This window comes from Thamnophis sirtalis, unplaced genomic scaffold (genome assembly GCF_051295495.1).
Source record: "Thamnophis sirtalis isolate CommonGarterSnake01/CBP01778 unplaced genomic scaffold, rThaSir2_p1.2 scaffold_1, whole genome shotgun sequence".
Lineage (NCBI taxonomy): Eukaryota > Metazoa > Chordata > Lepidosauria > Squamata > Natricidae > Thamnophis > Thamnophis sirtalis.
In genome coordinates this window covers 179,834,807-179,854,922 of record NW_028261381.1, presented here as the reverse complement: position 1 = coordinate 179,854,922, position 20,116 = coordinate 179,834,807, and the positions used below count along the sequence as shown (strand labels likewise).

The window sequence follows — 20,116 nt, the reverse complement described above, 5'->3', positions numbered from 1 at the left end:
TTTATCTGTGGTACCTTTGATGTAAGGGAGGAGGGTGATGCCTGTGTCCTGTTCTGTGTCTCAGTTTTTGGGGGGAGTCTCCCTTTGGATTAGTTTGGTAATTGTTTTTCTTTGGCATCCGTTGGAGATTAATACGTTTGTGAGAGTGTGTAATTCAGTTTTCAGGTGGTCTTTGTCGGCTAGGCATTTGGTTCTGGAGATGAGGGTCTTGGCTACAGAGTTGATCTGTGCAGGATGGTGATGGGATTGTGCATTTAAGTAGTGGTTGGGGTTTTTTTCCCCCAGTAGATGGTGTGTCTTAGGGAGCCATTGGGTTTTTTGTAGATTAGGACATCCAGAAAGGGAAGTTGGTTGTTTGCTTCTATTTCCATAGTGAATTGTATTTTGGGGTGTAGGCTGTTGAGATGTGTGAGGAAGTTGTCCAGCTTTTCTTTTCCATGTGGCCAAATCATGAAAGTGTCATTTTGTTTTGTTTGTTTTGTTTTATTGCAAATTTATATGCCGCCCTTTTCCCTGAGGGGACTCAGGGCGGCTTACAGCAATAAAGGGAAGGGGGTGCAAGACAAAACTTAAAAAGAAAAAAAAATCGTGATTAAAGGAAATTGGTCATAAAAACACAACATTCACTCAACATTCGGGCGGGGTGAGAGTAATCCTATCCCCAGGCCTGACGGGATAGCCAGTTCTTGAGGGCTGTGCGGAAGGCCTGGACTGTGGTGAGGGTACGGATCTCCACGGGGAGGTTGTTCCATAATGTCGGAGCTGCAACTGAGAAGGCTCTCCTCCGCGTAGTCGCCAGTCGGCACTGACTGGCGGATGGAATTCGGAGGAGGCCTACTCTGTGCGATCTGATGGGACGCAGGGAGGTAATTGGCAGGAGGCGGTCTCTCAAATAGTCAGATCCACTACCATGGAGCGCTTTATAGGTGGTAAGTAAGACCTTGAAGTGCACCCGACGATCAACAGGTAGCCAGCGCAGCTCACGGAGGATTGGTGTTATATGGGCGAACCGTGGTGCGCCCATGATCACTCGCGCGGCCGCGTTCTGGACTAGCTGAAGTCGCCGGATGCTCTTCAAGGGCAGCCCCATGTAGAGCACATTGCAGTATTCCAGCCTAGAGATCACAAGGGCTCGAGTGACTGTTGTGAGAGCCTCCCGGTTCAGGTAGGGCCGCAACTGGCGCACCAGGCGAACCTGGGCAAATGCCCCCCTGGTCACAGCCGACAGATGGTGGTCAAAACTCAGCTGTGGATCCAGGAGGACTCCCAAGTTGCGGACCCTATCTGAGGGGAATAAATTTTGCCCCCCCAGCCTGATTGATGGAACGTTAACCAAATTTTTGGGAGGAAAACACAACAGCCACTCGGTCTTTTCCGGGTTGAGTACCAGTTTGTTAGCTCTCATCCAGTCTTTAACAGCCTCAAGGCCCCGGTTCATCACGTCCACCGCTTCATTGAGTTGGCACGGGGCGGACAGATACAACTGCGTATCGTCCGCATATTGATGGTACTTAATCCCGTGCCTCCGAATGATCTCGCCCAGCGGTTTCATGTATATGTTAAATAGCAGGGGGGACAGAACCGAACCCTGCGGCACCCCATAGGTTAGGGGCCTCGGGGACGATCTCTCCCTCCCCACCAACACCGACTGCGACCTGTCCGAGAGGTAGGAGGAGAACCACTGTAAAACAGTGCCGCCCACCCCCACCTCCCGCAGTCGTCGCAGAAGGATACCATGGTCGATGGTATCGAAAGCCGCTGAGAGGTCAAGGAGAACCAGGATGGACGCATAGCCTCCATCTCTGGCTCTCCAGAGATCATCGGTCAATGCGACCAAAGCGGTTTCAGTGCTGTAACCGGGCCTGAAGCCAGACTGGAAGGGGTCAAGATAGTTAGCTTCCTCCAAGGTACGCTGAAGCTGTAAGGCCACCACCTTCTCAACAACCTTCCCCATAAAGGGGAGGTTGGAGACTGGACGATAGTTGTTAAGAACTGCTGGATCCAAGGACGGTTTCTTCAGGAGGGGCCTCACCACCGCCGCCTTAAGTGCGGTGGGGAGGTGTCCCTCCCGAAGAGAGGCGGTGACAACCGCCTGGATCCAGCCTCGTGTCACCTCTCTGCTGTTGGCAGTCAGCCAAGAGGGACACGGGTCCAGTATACAGGTGGAGGAACTTACAGCTCGCATAGCCTTGTCCACATCCCCAGAGGCAACATCCTGAAACTCAACCCAGAGATGGTCTACCAAGTTATTCCCCTGTGTCCCGGCTGGATCTGCAGGGGTGGAGTCCAGTTCCGATCGAAACCGAGCAATTTTGTCCGCCAAGAACTGACTATATTCCTCAGCCCTTCCCTGTATGGGGTTCCCCGTCTCCCTCCTATTTAGGAGGGAGCGGGTTATCCTAAACAGGGCGGCTGGGCGAGACTCGGCGGACGCTACCAAGGAGGCAATGTGTGATCTTTTGGCAGTTCTCAGTGCCCAAATATACTCCTTGGTGCAGGCTGTCAACAATGCTCGGTTCGGTACGGACCTATCGGATCTCCACCGGTGCTCTAGGCGTCTCCTCCGGCGCTTTATCTCGCGGAGCTCCTCGGTGAACCAAGGGGGTCTCCGCGAGCCGCTGACCCGGAGGGGCCGTAGTGGCGCAATTCGGTCAAGAGACTCTGATGCCGCCGAGTGCCAGGCCGCAGCAATAGTCTCCGCCGAACTGTGGGCGAGAGCATCTGGAATGACCCCAAGCTCCGTCTGGAACCTAACAGGGTCCATCAGTCGCCTGGGGCGGAACCACCTGGTCGGTTCCTCCTCCCTACGGTGGGGGTTTGGCCTCCGGAAGTCTAGCCTCAGTAGGTAGTGGTCTGACCACGACAGGGGAATGGTCTCATTTCCCCTCAGACCAAGATCATAATTCCACTGCTCCAAGAGGAATACGAGGTCGAGTGTATGTCCCGCCAAGTGGGTAGGGCCTCGAATTACCTGGGTCAGGCCCATGGCTGTCATGGAGGCCATGAACTCCTGCGCTCCATCAGAGTGTTCGCCGAGCGAAGGCAAATTGAAGTCCCCCAGAACCATTAGTCTAGGGAACTCAATTGCTAGCTCGGCTATTGACTCGAGGAGCGCAGGGAGGGCCGCTGCAACGCAGTTGGGAGGCAGGTACGTTAGCAGCAAACCCGCTTGACCCTTGAGGTCCAACTTCACTAGCAGGGACTCACACCCGACAAGCTCCGGAGCAGGGATCCTACGAGGAGCTAAAGACTCCCGGACTACAATAGCCACACCGCCACCCCTTCCCTGGGCTCTCGGCTGATGAAGCACCTGAAACCCGTCTGGGCACAGCTCTACGAGGGGGACTCCTCCCTCCGTGCCCAGCCATGTTTCAGTAATACATGCCAGGTCTGCCCCCTTGTCTACAATCAAGTCCCGGACGAGGGGAGCCTTATGAATAACAGACCTGGCATTTAGCGACAGCAGCCTGAGACCAGGGTCCTGATCGCTCACGCCATCTGACCTTGGAGTGGGACTCATAGGGCCGGAAGGAGGGATCTCTGCAATATAGCGAACCCTCCTTCCCCTGTAATGGCCAGCCCTAAAGTCCCCGCCATATCTGCCTCTCCCTGTTATGACCGCAATGCTCCGACTCTCTCCCGTGGGCATAATTCCCCCAACCACCCCAATGGCCCCCGCCTGTCCCGCCAGGTCCTCCGAATCAGGCATACTCAGGCACTCACACAGGCAGTCCCCACAATATAATTAAAACACAAAAAGAATACAGCAATAATAGTACTAAAAAGTGGGTCTTTCATACTAACTCATTCAGTCTCACGCACTCAACATACCCATTTAAAATTGCGCAACACAGAATTTAAAATTATAAGTTCCAGAAGAGCCAGCCTCCCTTCCTCCAGTTCCAGAGAAATCCAAGGCCAAAGTCCAAGAACCGTATTCTATAAATAGTTGTAGATGGAGGGGGGGCAGAGCACAGGCCCCAGGCATCAGCCAACACCAGCTTTGCAAACTCACACCCTCCAAATCCAGGTAGAGCGTGGTATAATAAACAATAACGGTCCATAGGAGATAAAACGGTAGTATGCAGGGGGGTATCTTATCTTCCCCTTCTCCTGAAGTCCTGGAGCGGCCAAAGTCTGTATGTCCAAAGTTTACAAGTGACTGGAACCAGTTAGAAGGGGGAAAGGGGGGGTGCCAACTTAATGTCCAGTTTTTAAAACGCCAAGTTCCTGTCCCTAAAACTGCCATCCTCTATCACTTCCTTCCCCAAACCAAATGCACCATAAGTATGTATACCATAAAATATCAGGATGTTAAACAGATGGTCGTTGTTCAGTGGTAGCAGGTGGTGGGGAAGAGCAGTTGTTCCGGGCCAATGCCGATGGTCGCAGGCCAGGCAGTAAAACTCGCATAAGTGAGAACAGATAGACAGGCAAACGTGGCTCCACAGTGGCAGGGGCAGACAGGAAGGGAAAAAAAAAGTTGTCCAAACCACGGGAGGGATAAAAGGAGAGGCTCCAAGGTGAGAGGGTAAGCACTAAAATACAGGATAGAGGAGGGACGGGTGTTCAGGCAAGCTATGATGGTAGTGGCTAATTCGCCCAAGCCACAATAATTTCCTCCTCTTTACCTTGATGGTTATGGTAATAGTGCAGATGATAATAGCCAATTTCAAATCCCCCAAGCTCACCGTTCCTTTTCTGATTATAGGTAAAAATCCGGAGTTCCTCTCCACTAAAATCCAGAGTTCTTCTCCAAGCCCCAACACTGTTTGGATCTAAAAAAACAGTGGGGGGGGCAATCGTGAAAGCAAAAGCTCAGACAGCCATTTTCCATCCAATTCCTGCTGCCACCATTCCGCTGCTCTAAGGCACCTTCCCGGACCAGGGCTCACCAGGGCTCACCCAATAGGGCAGGCGACCTTCAGGGGCACCCAGGGCCCCCAAGTAGCCAAGATGTTCAAGACGCCAGCCGTCCGCGTCTCGCCGCCGCCGCCCTCGCTCGGTGGATCAGCTGTTGGGTTGCTCAGCTGTTAAGCGCAGTGGAGCCTTCGGGAGCGATGTTTTTAAAAGATTTTTTCGTCCGGTCCTGGGGATTCTGATGACTTAATCTCACCCAGGCTCTTCCGGAAGTTTTGCGGTCCGTTTGGAGGCTAACCAGCGCTTTTTCGCTAGATTTGCAGAGAGCGAAAAAGCCCGGCCGCCATTCCAAACCCGCGCATGCGTCATCAACATATCTAAGCCAGAGTTTGTGTTTGTGTTCAGATTTATCTAAGGCGTTAGTTTCAAAATGTTCCATGTATAAGTTTGCGATGACGGGTGAGAGGGGTGATCCCATTGGTGCTCCTTCTATCTGTTTGTATCTTTGTCCATTATGGATGAAGTATGTGTTGCTTAGGCAGTGGTTGATCAGGTCCAGGATGTGTTTAGGGGGGTTGTATTTGTTCTGAATAGCTGTCAAGGTTTCTTTTATAGGCACTTGGGTGGAGAGGGATATGACATCGAAGTTCACAAGTAGGTCACTGAGTAGTAGGTTTTTTATTGTTTCTAGGAAGTGGAGTGAGTTTTATATGTGTGAAGTGATGGATTCTGCACAGGGTTGGAGTTGTTTGGCGAGGAATTTGGCAAAATTCTGGAGAGATGAGCCTATGGAGCTGACTTTGGGTCTGAGTGGTGTTTCTTCTTTGTGTATCTTGGGGAGGCCATAGAGTTTGGGGCATCTGGAAGATTTCTCTCTGGGGATGATTCTTTGCTGGATCTCTTCACTGATGGGAGAGAGTTTTATTTTGGATTTGGTGGTTTTTCCCAGGTAGGTGGTGGGTCTGTGTTTAGAGGTTTGTAAGTGGGATCTTGGTGTAGGTTGGATAGTTTGGCTTGGTAGTCAGAGGTGTTCATCACCACTGTGGCATTATTTTGTCTGCTGGGAGAATGTTTATGTTGTTGTCTTTCCTCAGGTTGGTGAGTGCTTTTTGTTCTTCTTGCTGCAAGTAGCTTCTGGGTGCATTACTGGAGCAAAGGACGTTGGTGACTGCAAGTCTGATTTTATTGGCTTTATCTGGGTTGATTTTGGTGAGTGTAGCTCACACAAGAACAAAGCCAAAGGCACCAGCCTGAAGATGGTGAGTGAGACCTCATCGAAATGTCACCAAGATACTCTCAATCTTACACGGGAAAAGACCTGAATATGCCAAAACATCTCTCTCTCTCTCTCTCTCTCTCTCTCTCTCTCTCTCTCTCTCTCTCTCTCTCTCTCTCTCTCTCTCTCTGTGTGTGTGTGTGTGTGTGTGTGTGTGTGTGTGTGTGTGTATGTATGTATTGTGTCACAACCTCTGGTATGCCCAAATATGGGAGGGAGCATACTGCGTCTCTTTTCTGTCTTTCGGATCACCCTAGGAGCCATCCAGGCAGAAATCCATTTTTTAATGCTGCATTGTTACATTTGTGTTGTATTTGTGTTGATAAATAAATAAAGGGAGACTAGTATAGATCTATTTCCAGCTATTTATCTCTCATCAGCTAGCCATACCCTTACTTAGCTGATAAAGGAGGAGAGCCTGTGGCTTAGTGGCTAATATAATTGCCTAATATATAATACAGCCCAGGTTCAATTCCCAGTAAGTGGGTGGGGCTCGTTTGTTGACTAGGGCTGGTTTCCAGATGTCTGGTAGGTGGGAGATATCGTCCCATTTACTCATGTTGTGGGGGTGTTTCTCTATTTCAATAGCTTCCATACTTATTCTCTTGTTGAAGTGTTCAGTTTTGGAGATCAACCTGGTTCCTTCAAAATTGATTTCATGTCCTGTAGCTTTAAGGTGCTGGAAAAGGGAAGAAGGTTTTTATTTTCTTTTTCTTAGTGCGTTACTTCCTGCCTACCAGACATCTGGAAACCAGCCCTATTCAACAAATGAGCCCCATCCACCACCCGGGCTGTTACAACACAAAACAACAATGACACACAGCCAGCACCAATCAGCACCAATCTACCAATCATGATACAACCACTCAAGCAATCAATCCACTTACTGAAACAACAGCAGCGCTCCACACACCCCCACCAAGATTTATAGAAAGGTGGGAGCTATGATCATGCTTTAAGCCCAAAACCCAGCCTGAAGATGGCGTGTGAGACCTCGACGAAACGTTGCCAAGACAATCTTGGGGAAAGACCCAAACACAACAAGATCAGCATACCTACACCCATGAAAATCTACGAATATATAGATTTTATTATATTATATTTATATTTATATAAATATTTATATATTTATATTTATAATATTTATTATAATATATATATATATATATATATATATATATATATATATATATATATATATATATATATATATATATATATATATATATATATATATATGTTTTTTTATTTGTGCTGATATATATATATATATATATATATATATATATATATATATATATATATATATATATAATGATAGATTAGATAGAGATAGAGATAGAGATAGAGATAGAGATAGAGATGATATAGATATAGATATAGGTATAGGTATAGGTATAGGTATAGGTATAGGTATAGGTATAGGTATAGATATAGATATAGATATAGATATAGATATAGATATAGATTAGATATAGATATAGATATAGATATAGATATAGATAGATGATATAGATGATATAGATGATGTAGATGTAGATGTAGATGTAGATGTAGATGTAGATGTAGATGTAGATGTAGATGTAGATGATGTAGATGTAGATATAGATAGTCACAACCCCTGGTAAGCCCCAATTATGGGAGGAAGCTAACTGCTTCCATCATCTGTCAATCGGCTCATCACAAGAGTCCATCACGACAGAAACCCAATATTTTTACTGTTGCCTTTGTTATATTTGTGTTTTTTATTTGTGCTTTATTTATCAGCACAAATAAAACACACACACACACACACACACACACATATACATTTACATACATATTTACATACATACATACATACATACATACATACATATATAATAAAAATTTGGTTTAAAAAAAAGAACCTTCTTCAGCTGTGAGTGGATGGTGTGGGATGGATTTGTATTCCTTGCAGACAGAAGGTCATTTGCATTCTTTTAGAGAGTTGTTGAGGCCACTTGGCAGTTTATCTGTGTCTTCAGGGTCACTTGAAGAGTACAAGGAGCCTTTTTGGATGAAGGATATTTTCGGCCTATCTCCATCACTGTTGGAGACAGGTGCAGGCTGTTGGGGATAGGTTTGTGTTATCTGATATATTTTATAGCAGCTGGATAGCATAATATTTAGAGCAACAGCTTGGATGCGGGAGACCAGGGTTCAAATCCTGGTTATTACTTGTCTTACCAGGATGGATTGATAAGGTCCCCCTCTACATGGATGACATCAGGTTGTATACCAAGAAGTGAATGTCACCTCAACTCATTGATCCACCTGACATGGATCTACACTGGAGATATCAGGATGTAATTTGGACCATTTTAATTTTCATAGCCAATCACCTTCCTTTCTTATATCATTTTTTCTTCCCTTTTGAAATGTATAAATATGAATGCATCTCATTAGCTCTTTAATTGCAGAGGTATGTCTTCTACTATTCTATTGGAAAAGACCCATTACCAATTGAGTGATTAACACAATAGGGACATTCATTCATTCATTCATTCACTTTCTATATTTGCTGAATTCAAAAAAGAGAGGCTTACTGTAACCAGTTATAGCGCTTGATAAGGCATCATTTAATGAACATGTTCCCCCTCCTGTTTCATGTTTTAAAAATGTCATCAGACAGTAAACATGTCAAAAAAATAAATATGAATATTTCATATTAATTAAATATTTTTGTTTCTTATCATATTTTCCCGACAATTCAGATCGGGCCTCAGTAGGATAATGTAGCATTTTGGGGAAAAAATACAAGTCAAGACAGCAGCCCCAGAGGCCAAAATGGAGAAGATCTCCACGGCCACCATGGACTTCCCTTTGGTGCTCAGGTAGGCGGGGAGGAAGGTGATCCAAACACTGCAAAATATTAGCATACTAAAAGTAATGAATTTGGCTTCATTAAAGCTGTCAGGCAATTTCCTAACTAGAAATGCCACTGTGAAACTGACAAGAGCCAAAAAAGCTAGATAGGCAAGGACGGCATAAAACATTGAATCTGAACCTTCATTGCATTCCAAGATGGTCTCTCCTACCAAGGAGTCGAAGTCTAAGTTGGGAAATGGGGGAGAAGTTGCCAACCAGGTGGCACAAAGAACTGCTTGGATCAGCGGACAGACTATGACAATGGAGTTGGTCAGTGGTTTCCCTAAGAATTTCCTTGCTCTGTTCCCAGGTTTAGTAGCCATGAAGGCCAGAACCACCATGACAGTTTTTGCCAACACAGAGGAAACTACAAGGGAAAAGAGAATGGCAAAGGCAGTTTGTTGTAAGAAACAGGTGAAGATCCCAGGTCGACCAATGAAGAGGAAGGAGCAGAGGAAGCAGAGCAGGAGGGAGACCAGGAGGATGTAGGTGAGATCTCGGTTGTTGGCCTTGACAATTGGTGTGTCACGATGCTTATGGAAAATTGCTAGGACTGACAGTGTGATCAAAGATAGAGAAAGGGTAAGAGATGCTAAAGTGTATCCCAGGGTATCTTCATAGGAGAGGAAGTGGATCTTCTTGACTATGCAGTGGTCCTTGTCCTTGTTGGGATATTGGTCTTTTGGACAGGGGTCACAGCGAGCTGCATCTGAAATGAAGAATCTTTGTCTAAATATTTCGGTAGCAATCATAGTAAGAATTATACCTCCTGCCCAGAGTTCCGGCAGGCACTACTGCTGGGTTGCTCATGTGCACGCCAAGCCTGATGTGCGCTGTGTGCACATGTGCAATAAAATTATAATTGTTCTGCCTATGTAAAGAACTGAAAAACAAGATGAACCAGTATAGGGGTCTGTGAGACCTGGGTTCCTGCCTGTTCCATTGACTAGGCCACCAAACCACTACCAGTTTGACCGAACCAGTGCGAACCGTTAGAAACCCACCACTGCTTCTGCCTCATATATCAGGTATGACTCCTATCCACATTGATCAATTCAATAAGAAAGAGATGGAAGGACGCCCTGGAAAGCTTATGGTGCCCTGTAAAAATCAAAATATATTTGCTTCAAAATGAGCATGGAGGATCAGTTGCTCAGAGATTGAGATCTCTGCCTCTGTAATCATCAGGCATCTGTTCAAAAATTTGCATTTTTTTTAAGAGGGAGAAAAGAGTTGATTTTTTTTTCCACTTTGTATTGGAAGTCTAAGAAGATTGACCGCTCTCTCAATCAGGAATCCTGCTTTTTACTGTTTAGTTTCATCATCATTTGGAATCAAAATGGTGACATACAAATGCACACATGAGTAATGTGATCTCGGAAATAAATTTCTCTGTTTGAAACCAGCATCTCCGATCATTCAATCAGGGTTTTTGTTGTAGAGAGAGCGTAGCATCAATCCACGATAGATTGATTGATTTCTCTGACATGCCTATAAGTTTCAAGGGAGCTAATATTGACAGAAGCAGCACACTAAGAGTAATACAAAGTTTGAACACCAAACCATTCATTTAGGGAAATGATCAATAGTTGGTTTTCCCATTGGGATGAGAGCAAGAAATCTGCAAAGTTTGTCTTGAATGCACCTTGTGGTAAATTTGGTGAGGAGAGCAAACTTGCCAATCCTAGTTTCTCAGAGATGGGAAATTAGACTGGTGTGTGTGTGTGTGTGTGTGTGAGAGAGAGAGAGAGAGAGAGAAAGAGGCAACAATTTGCATCAGAATTGTGAAGCATGTCAAACCTACCACAAATCACCCCAAATCTCTTAATATCTTAATATATTGAATGGCTTCCTTGATCCTGGAAGATCTCCATTTGAAGGTTGCTCTACCTGTCTGATTAGAAATGGTGCCTTCTGGACAAGGGTCACATTTGTAGCAGCAAACCTGCTCACCCTCTGGAACGGTTCTCTTCTCACCTGCCTGGCACCTCCTCTTGCCACATCTGGCAAAGGGCACCTTCTAAGAGAGAAAAGAGACATTTTTAGACATTTTTAGACATTTTATTAAGATTTATAGGCCGCCCTTCTCCCTGAGGGGACTCAGGGCGGCTTACAATCACAGGGAAGGGGGTGCAATACCAAAAGACAAACAGTGAGTGAACAAAATAAAATAATAAAACACAACTTGCATTCAACAGTCAACACTCGGGCGGGTAAATTAAGAACCTATCCCCAGGCCTGCTGGGAGAGCCAGGTCTTAAGGGCCGTGCGGAAGGTCTGGATGGTGGTGAGGGTACGAATCTCGACGGGGAGATCGTTCCACAGGGTCGGAGCTGCAACAGAAAAGGCTCTCCTCTGTGTAGTCGCCAGTCGACATTGAGTGGCAGATGGAATCCGGAGGAGGCCCAATCTGTGCGATCTAATCGGTCGAAGGGAGGTAATCGGCAGAAGGCGGTCTCTCAAGTACCCAGATCCACTACCATGGAGTGCTTTAAAGGTGGTCATCAATACCCTGAAGCGCACCCAGAGATCGACAGGTAGCCAGTGCAGCTCGCGGAGGATGGGTGTAATGTGGACGAACCGTGGTGTGCCCACTATCACTCGCGCGGCTGCATTCTGGACTAACTGCAGTCGCCGGATGCACTTCAAGGGCAACCCCATGTAGAGCCCATTGCAGTATTCCAGCCTGGAGATCACAAGGGCTCGAGTGACTGTTGCGAGAGCCTCCCGGTTCAGGTAGGGCCGTAACTGACGGACCAGGCGAACCTGGGCAAATGCCCCCCTGGTCACAGCCGACAACTGATGGTCAAAAGTCAGCTGTAGATCCAGGAGGACTCCTAGATTACGGACCCTATCTGAGGGGTATAAAATTTGACCCCCCCAGCCTGAGTGTTGGAATATCGGCCAAATTGTTGGGAGGGAAACACAACAGCCACTCGGTCTTGTCCGGGTTGAGTACCAGTTTGTTAGCGCTCATCCAGTTCTTAACGGCCTCAAGACCCTGGTTCATCACGTCCACTGCTTCATTGAGTTGGCACGGGGCGGACAGATACAGTTGCGTATCGTCCGCATATTGATGGTATTTTATCCCGTGCCTCCGAATGATCTCACCCAGCGGTTTCATGTATATGTTAAATAGTAGGGGGGATAAGACCGAACCCTGCGGCACCCCATATGTTAGGGGCCTCAGGGACGATCTCTGCCCCCTGACCAACACCGACTGCGACCTGTCCGAGAGGTAGGAGGAGAACCACTGCAAAACAGTGCCTCCCACCCCCACCTCCCGCAGTCGTCGCAGAAGGATACCATGGTCGATGGTATCGAAAGCCGCTGAGAGGTCAAGGAGAACCAGGATGGACGCATGGCCTCCATCTCTGGCCCTCCAGAGATCATCGGTCAATGCGACCAAAGCGGTTTCAGTGCTGTAACCAGGTCTGAAGCCGGACTGGAAGGGGTCAAGATAACTAGCTTCCTCCAAGGCCCGTTGAAGCTGGAAGGCCACCACCTTCTCAACAACCTTCCCAATAAAGGGGAGGTTGGAGACAGGATGATAGTTGTTTAAAATGGCTGGATCCAAGGATGGTTTCTTCAGGAGGGGTCTCACCACCGCCGTCTTAAGTGCGGCGGGGAAGTGCCCCTCCCAAAGGGAGGCGGTCACGACCACCTGGATCCAGCCATGTGTCACCTCCCTGCTGTTGGCAACCAGCCAGGAGGGACACGGGTCCAGAACACAGGTGGAGGCACTTACAGCTCGAATGGCCTTGTCCACATCCCCAGAGGCAACATCCTGGAACTCAACCCAGTGATGGTTTGCCAAGTAATCCCCCTGTGTCTCGGCTGGACCTACGGCGGTGGAGTCCAAGTCCGACCGAAACCGAGCAACTTTGTCTGCCAAGAACTGGGCATAGTCCTCAGCCCTACCCTGCAAGGGGTCTCCCACATCCCTCCTATTGAGGAGGGAGCGGGTGATCCTAAACAGGGTGGCTGGGCGTGACTCGACGGACGCTACCAAGGCGGAGATATGCGTTCTTTTGGCAACTCTTAGTGCCCGGATGTAATCCTTGGTGCAGGTGGTCAAAAGTGCTCGGTTCGCCTCGGACTCGCCTCGGAGAGAAAAGTTTGAGATGATCTAATCAAAGATCATGCATCATTTTATTTCCACACTGGGATCTCCATCTTCAAAAGGTCTTTAGGAGAACTGGTTCACCATCCGGAAACATCAACCAGGAAGAGCTCACGGGGAATTGAGACCAATAGCATTACCAGCTAATCAATTGATGTTTGGGATTGGCACTTATCTCATGATGAAAAGAAGGATATGATAATAGTATTTTAATGTCTCCGGAGCTGCCCCAAAGAAGAAAGAGTCAAGCTACTCTCCAAAGCACCTGAGGGCAGGGCAAGAAGCAATGGGTGGAAACTAATCAAGGAGAGAAGCAACCTAGAATTAAGGAGAAATTTCCTGACAGTCAGAACAATTAATCAGGGGAACAACTTGCTTCCATAAGCTGTAAATTCTCCTGGAAACACTGGAATTTTTAAAGAGACATTGGATAACAATTTGTCTGAAATTGTATAGGGTTTGCTACCTAAGCAAGGAGTTGAACAAGAAGACCTCCAAGGACCCTTCCAACTTTGTTATTCTATTCTATTCTATTCTATTCTATTCTATTCTGGTAACGTAATTAAAGAAAAGCCTTGGTGGTGCAGTGGTTATAATGCAATATTGGAGGCTAATTTTGCTCACTACCAACAGTTCAATTCTCCCGAGTTCAAGATTGACCCAGTCTTCCATCCTTCCAAGGTCAGTAAAATGAGGACCCATATTGTTGCAAGCAATATTCTGACTGTGTAAACCACTTAGAGGGGGCTATAAAGCACTGTGAAGTGATATATAAGTCTAAGTGCTATTGCTAAAGGTAGTCCCCACTTACTGAAGCTAATTGAGACACTAAGCTTTGAGCGATAATATAACAGAAAACCTCAGCTTTCCCAGCATCATCGCACAACATGAAGCCGCTGCTGCTCTAGCATCAAAGAGTAAAGTCCCCAGTCATTCTGGCCAAAGTCATAGTGCAAAGACCCAACTGCAGCCACCACCATCACCCTGTAGTCTACATTCCTACAATTCTCTGCTTCCTCAGCTGACCTTCACCATATTTTTGATCATGATGAAGAGAGCTATGCCAGGCTATTTGGGAGGAAACTGTTGTCTATATGAGACTATTTCCCCAGAAGTAAACCACCATGAGTGACCTTGGGAAGAAAGCTTTATGCGTGTCCAGGAGAACATGAGCCTTTTTCTGAATTCAGGACATTTCCTTCCAGCCCACCTTTTTGGCCCAGATGATTGCATTGGAGTTGATGGTGAAATCCTGGCCTTGGGAAACCCTGGGATCCATTTGCCCTACTTTCCTGTAGACAAAAGATTGATTGGGAAGGAAAATCCAGTTGAGAAGATCATAAGGAGCAGACATTGGTCCATTTGCTAAAAAGGAGACTTCATTTCCATCACTGTTATTGAACCTGATATTCTTCAAATAGGCAAGAAGCTGAAAGAAAAGAGACCCTTGGAAATTGAAGTAACTAAAAATGAGACATCATGGATTCTATCACCCTCTGCTGACAAACATTTTAGGAGATAATTACAAATCTTTAAATGTATTATCATGTGTTTTTTTCTGACTTCAAGTTCACTTTTAATAGAATAATTATGACATATTAATATTTTAATACCCCACTCCAAATGCAATTCTATAGATGCTACTTATGCTTCCATTTTTAATTAAACCATTAACTTATTTTATCATATTTTAGAATAGAATAGAATAGAATAGAATAACAATGTTGGAAGGGACCTTGGAGGTTTTCTGGGTTTTTTTCCCCTTAGGCAGGAAACCCTACACTACTTAGAAAAATGGTTATCCAACATTTTCCTAAAAACTTCCAGTGATGGAGCATTCACAAATTCTGGAGGCAAGTTGTTTCACTGCTTAACTATTGTTCTCACTGTCAGGAAATTTCTCCTCAGTTCTAAGTTGCTTCTCTCCTTTATTAGCTTCAACCCATTGCTTCTTGTTCTACCCTCAGGTTTTAATAATTGCTTTTTGCTTGCTGTTTGCTATTTAATAATTCACTTTGTTTTCAGATATAGGTAAAAGTGTGATATTGACCTATTTAATAAATTAACCAAGAAATGTCAATGGAAATTCCTAAGGATCTGTGGACTGAATAAAATTCAGAGAAATTACCTGCCATGACTGGACATTTGTGATTCTTTTTCCAAACCTCAACATGGCTGGTTGTGGTCCTGATCCATGCATTGTATGTAATGCTTGTGCCACAGCATGAATGGCATTGTAGATATTGTAACTTTCACCTGTCATGCTCGTTTCAAACATGTAAGATGGCACATTCTTTAAATTCTCTTTTCCTGTACAGTGTTTGTCCCCCTTTGAAAGGATCAATCCTGGTCTGTGGATCTTGCAGCCAAAAATCCTTTCCCACCATAGAAGGAGAAAGACATCTCCTTGGGGGTTCAAAGGGTCTAAAGATAGAAGGAAATGCCTGAATTCTGGGATATCATGGCTTTGATCCCTGAAATGGAAAGTACCATGGAAAGGCTTTAGAAATATCAATGTGTCATGAGAAGAGCTTATTTGCCAATGGGAAGTCAGGATCCAAACAACTCTAACTGCAGAATTACCTAATTCTTCAAACAAATGCAGAAATGCATATATAATGTGAGTACATTTGCCTTCCCCAAATAGAATAATGACCTCAGCTTTACTCCAAGTTGGGATTAAAAAAAGAGTTTTGGTCTCTGAATAGGAAACTGTTACAGATTCCAACAGGTGAGTGAAGGCCAGGCAGATCTCCTTCTCCTTCAGCATTGGCATCAGAGTTGAGATGAAAAGTTCTCCATTGTCACTTTCAGGGGCCACCAGCCCAACCCAGTTCCACTGGAAATACAGGAGAAGCCGAACTAAACCCACATACTGAGGAAATTCATTGAGGCTGATCCAGAAAAAGGAAGGAAAAGCTGTTCTGTCTCCTTGAGTGAACTTGAGGAAGTGAAAACCGAACTGCAGAAAAGGAGAGTCTTGTCAGAATTTTATTACAATATTTTATAGTGATGTTAAGGGTCAGTATCAGTAGTTTTTTGCTCTGCTAGTCAGACTGATTCACTTTGAATGGAGTGGGAGGCTTCCAGTTACAATTACAAATTCTGATTTAAACAGGTGTGTGGGGATTATGCAGCTGAATACTTTTTCTTTGCTATGTACAAACAAGATTGGTTCATTTTACAAGTATATTTTGCTTAAGCCCTAATAAATATAATTTTTATTTTGATCTATCTCTTCACTTTAACTGAGCTCAATTCCCTGTAATCAGATGGCTGCAGCTGATCTGCATCTTTGTATGGCAGGTCTGCCATTTTCGGCCTGGCGCCTCACTGGCATCCTGCTGTAAAAGGCTATGGGGGAGGACGTTGGGCAAGAGGGAACAAATGGGCAATATACCTGTATGAATATGTGATGGGAAATAGGAAGGGGAGAATGACAGCTTGAGAAATAACAGTTTGTGCCAGCCCTCAAGGCTATGCACCACAAGAAAGAATGTGGATTACCCCAAACAACTCAGCGCTCTCAAATCACATAGGCGACTCTTCATTACCTGAAGACAAACTGGTCATGGAGGAAGGGCAGGGATGAGGGAAAACATTTTGTATCTTTTTGGGTTGGAAACTTAGTTCTAGCCTGACTTTACTGCAGCCTGTAAGTTTTAGTAAACGAAGCTATCCCTTACACTTTGGCAAAAAAAAAAAAAAAGAACACAAAATACAACCTGAATGGATATGACCTCATCGACAACCCCCACTCTGTCAAGGACCTTGGAGTACTCATCTCAAATGATCTAAGTGCCAGAACTCACTGTAATAGCATTGCCAAAAAGGCATTAAGAGTTGTTAACCTAATCTTGCCTAGCTTCTTCTCCTGTGACATTGTACTGCAAACTAGGGCATGCAAAACCTTTGCTACACCACTTCTTTTTGTTTAATATTTTTTTTAATTTAAAACAAACACAACATCCTTCTTTACATGCTGTAGAAAGTGTATCAGTTGGTTCCAAAAAACCCCACTTCCGTGCATCTCTTCCACAGTCAACAAACATAGTTCATATTAACTCAAGCATTTTAATTCAAATATTTATATATGTCACCATCATCATATCTCCATTTTCATTTGACTATAATTGTTTAAATTTCCTTCATCATGAAATAGACCAAAATTTAATACATAGCCACATACTGGCCTTTCAATTACTATTTCTAAAATCCTCCACTAACACTAAATCCTTATGTCCTATAGTAGCTAAACATCCATAATATTTAATAACGAAGTTTTCTAATTCTCCTTTCCAAATCACTGTTTAAAACTTACATCCAGTTTCTTTATGTTATACCCATATCTATATATACATTGTTATTCTCATCCCTCCTTTATTTGACTATATCATGTATCATAACATTTCCCCCCTAATAATCAAAACTTTAACTGTATCTAACTTGGTTCCTCTTTTAATAACCTATATATATAATCCAAAGGGATTTCTAATCTTCCTTACATGGGTACCATTCAATATTCATATCCAATTATACTCATCATAACACTACACATTATATACATTAGTAACATTATCAATTATTTATTTAAATTATATCTATTGTCAATAAATTTCACTAAGTTTAACTAGTTTTAAATTATATTCTTCCATCTATCAACCCGTATCTTTCCAATAGCAAAACAGTCTCATATCTTCTGCCATTTGTGGTGGCAGTCCTCTAATCAGCTCCTTGATCAACTTTATATGGACTCCTCTTAGCAACTCCTGGCTTATAAGAACTCTCATGTAATCTTGATGCCCTTCTTCTGTTTCCTTAGTCAGCTTATCTTTGATTGTCAGTAGTGTTATCAATGCGATTGCTAATGAAATTTCTCTCTTTAAATCCATAGAGTCTTTGGTTTTTTCTTCTTCTGTATCATGCCCTCTGGGATAAATTTCCTCTCCATTTAATTCCTCTTTCAGTATTCCACTCTTTCCATTTTCAGGAACAAACCAATCACCGTAAATATCAGCAAATGTAATCTCTTTATATTCATTTTCCACTTCGATTTTTTGAGTTTTAACCACCACATTTTGCATTTGATAAACATCTTCAACTTCTTCATCATATTTTGCTGTTATATGCTCTAAGTCTTCCAGCTTCTTCTCTATCCTCTCATATGTATTTGATAATTTCTGTATTTCTGAAAATATCTTTGGCAAGCTTACAATTTCTGTTTACTTTTGAAATTGTGCCATTCTCTCCAGCTAACAAACACAGCTGTTCTAGCTTGGAAGGTTAATAAAATTAAACATAGATTCACAAAAAATGTTTTGTTTTCACTTTTCTCTGGTTAGATATACTTCAAAGGGACATCTATATGCTTCCCTTCTTATCACTCTCTATAACCAAGCAGTGAGACCTTGTAGTGCCAAGCCAAAACAATCAGTGAAGAAGAAAAAAGTGTTCCATTTCCAATACACAAACCTTCCAGCCTCTGAGTAGCATGTTATTGTTGCAAATTTCCTTATTTCTTTTTGTATCTTTTTTTGTATTTCAAGTTAGAAAAAAGAGTCATATTTTTAAATGGGTTAGAAGAACACCCACAGTAATGAAAGAGGAAAATTTTAAACCATAGGTTACAGAGAATAATAAAAGAAAAAATAGAAGAAGAAAACTTAATCCATTCATTTTAAAAGGCTTGCATAAATTCCATCCATGAAGATAGCATTTAAAAGTTAAGATAACCACTGTCCAAACCATTCCAAATTTAATTCTGCCGCTTGATTCTTCTGTTCTCCAATTTAAATTAATTTTAACTTTTTTATAGGCCATCCCTTTTTAAAACAGTAAAAGTTCTTCACTAGCTGGAAACACTTTCTCTTTCCATATCCTTCCGGAGGAGGAGGAGCCAACATCGCGACGATACGGACATGCGGTCTTGATGCTCTGAGACCGCAGCCAATGGTTTTGCTGCTGGGTGGTCCAATCGGACCTAAACCGTCCCGAAGAGATGGTGAACAGGAAGAATATGTCTTGCTGACCTCTGGGACATTGCAAAGTCCCTGATTGATGCAAGAGAAGTTCTTCAAGCCAGTGACAAAAAATCCAGCCAAGGCTGACGAAGTCAGGGCTGCTCCAAAACAGCTACACCAATTCTTGAATACAGCTCATCTGTCTGGAACCTCATCTGTCAGACATTAATACAATTGAGCAAGTCCACAGATATTTCACAAGAAGAGTCCTCTACTCCTCTGCTCGCAACAGAATACCTAATGCCACAAGGCTTGAAATATTTGGTTTAGACAACTTAGAACTTTGCTGTCCTCAAACCGACCTAAGCATAGTACATAAAATTATCTGCTACAATGTCCTACCTGTCAACAAATACTTCAGCTTCAACCACAATAACATATGAACACCCAATAGATACAAACTTACGGTAAATAGCTCCAAACTTGATTGCAGAAAATACGACTTCAGTAACAGAATTGTCAATGCCTGGCATGCACTACCTGACACTCTGGTTTCTTCCCCAAACCCCCAAAACTTTGATCTTAGACTGTCTACGGTCAACCTCACCCCATTCCTAAGAGGTCTGTAAGGGGCATGCATAAACGCACCAATGTGCCTACTGTCCCTGTCCTAATATTCCCTTGTACTTATATTTTTTCTTGTATTCATAATCATGTTTATACTTATATTTGCTTAAAATAAATAAATAAATAAAAATAACTAAATGAAGTTGAGCGTCTTTCTTTCTTAAGGGAGCTACCTGGGGCAGGTCTGACATTAGAAAACCTTTGGGTCTGTAAGGCTCTCCTATACTCTCCTACACTACACAACTGTGGAAGCTACATAGTCCCCTTGCTCCTTCCCTCAAACTGTGCTTGAATCACATCTGGTTTGTTCAGTTTTCCACCTCAGCCGCCTTTCTCTCTTCCACCCATTCCTTTTGCTTTCCTCCCTGCAATACAGGTGTG

The 20,116-nt window shown here is 44.0% G+C and overlaps 1 protein-coding gene across 1 annotated transcript in view; it reads right to left on the bottom strand.

The window, feature by feature from the left end:
• LOC106540002 (vomeronasal type-2 receptor 26-like) overlaps positions 1–20,116 on the bottom strand; it is a 34,685-nt gene that overhangs the window by 13,016 nt on the left and 1,553 nt on the right. The window contains exons 3-6 of the mRNA XM_087705628.1: positions 15,868–15,987; positions 14,359–14,577; positions 13,960–14,052; positions 4,632–4,778 (exon numbers count right to left, since the gene is read on the bottom strand). Of these exons, the coding sequence (XP_087561754.1) occupies positions 4,632–4,778; positions 13,960–14,052; positions 14,359–14,577; positions 15,868–15,987 (579 nt within the window). The remainder of the gene's footprint in view (positions 1–4,631; positions 4,779–13,959; positions 14,053–14,358; positions 14,578–15,867; positions 15,988–20,116) is intronic.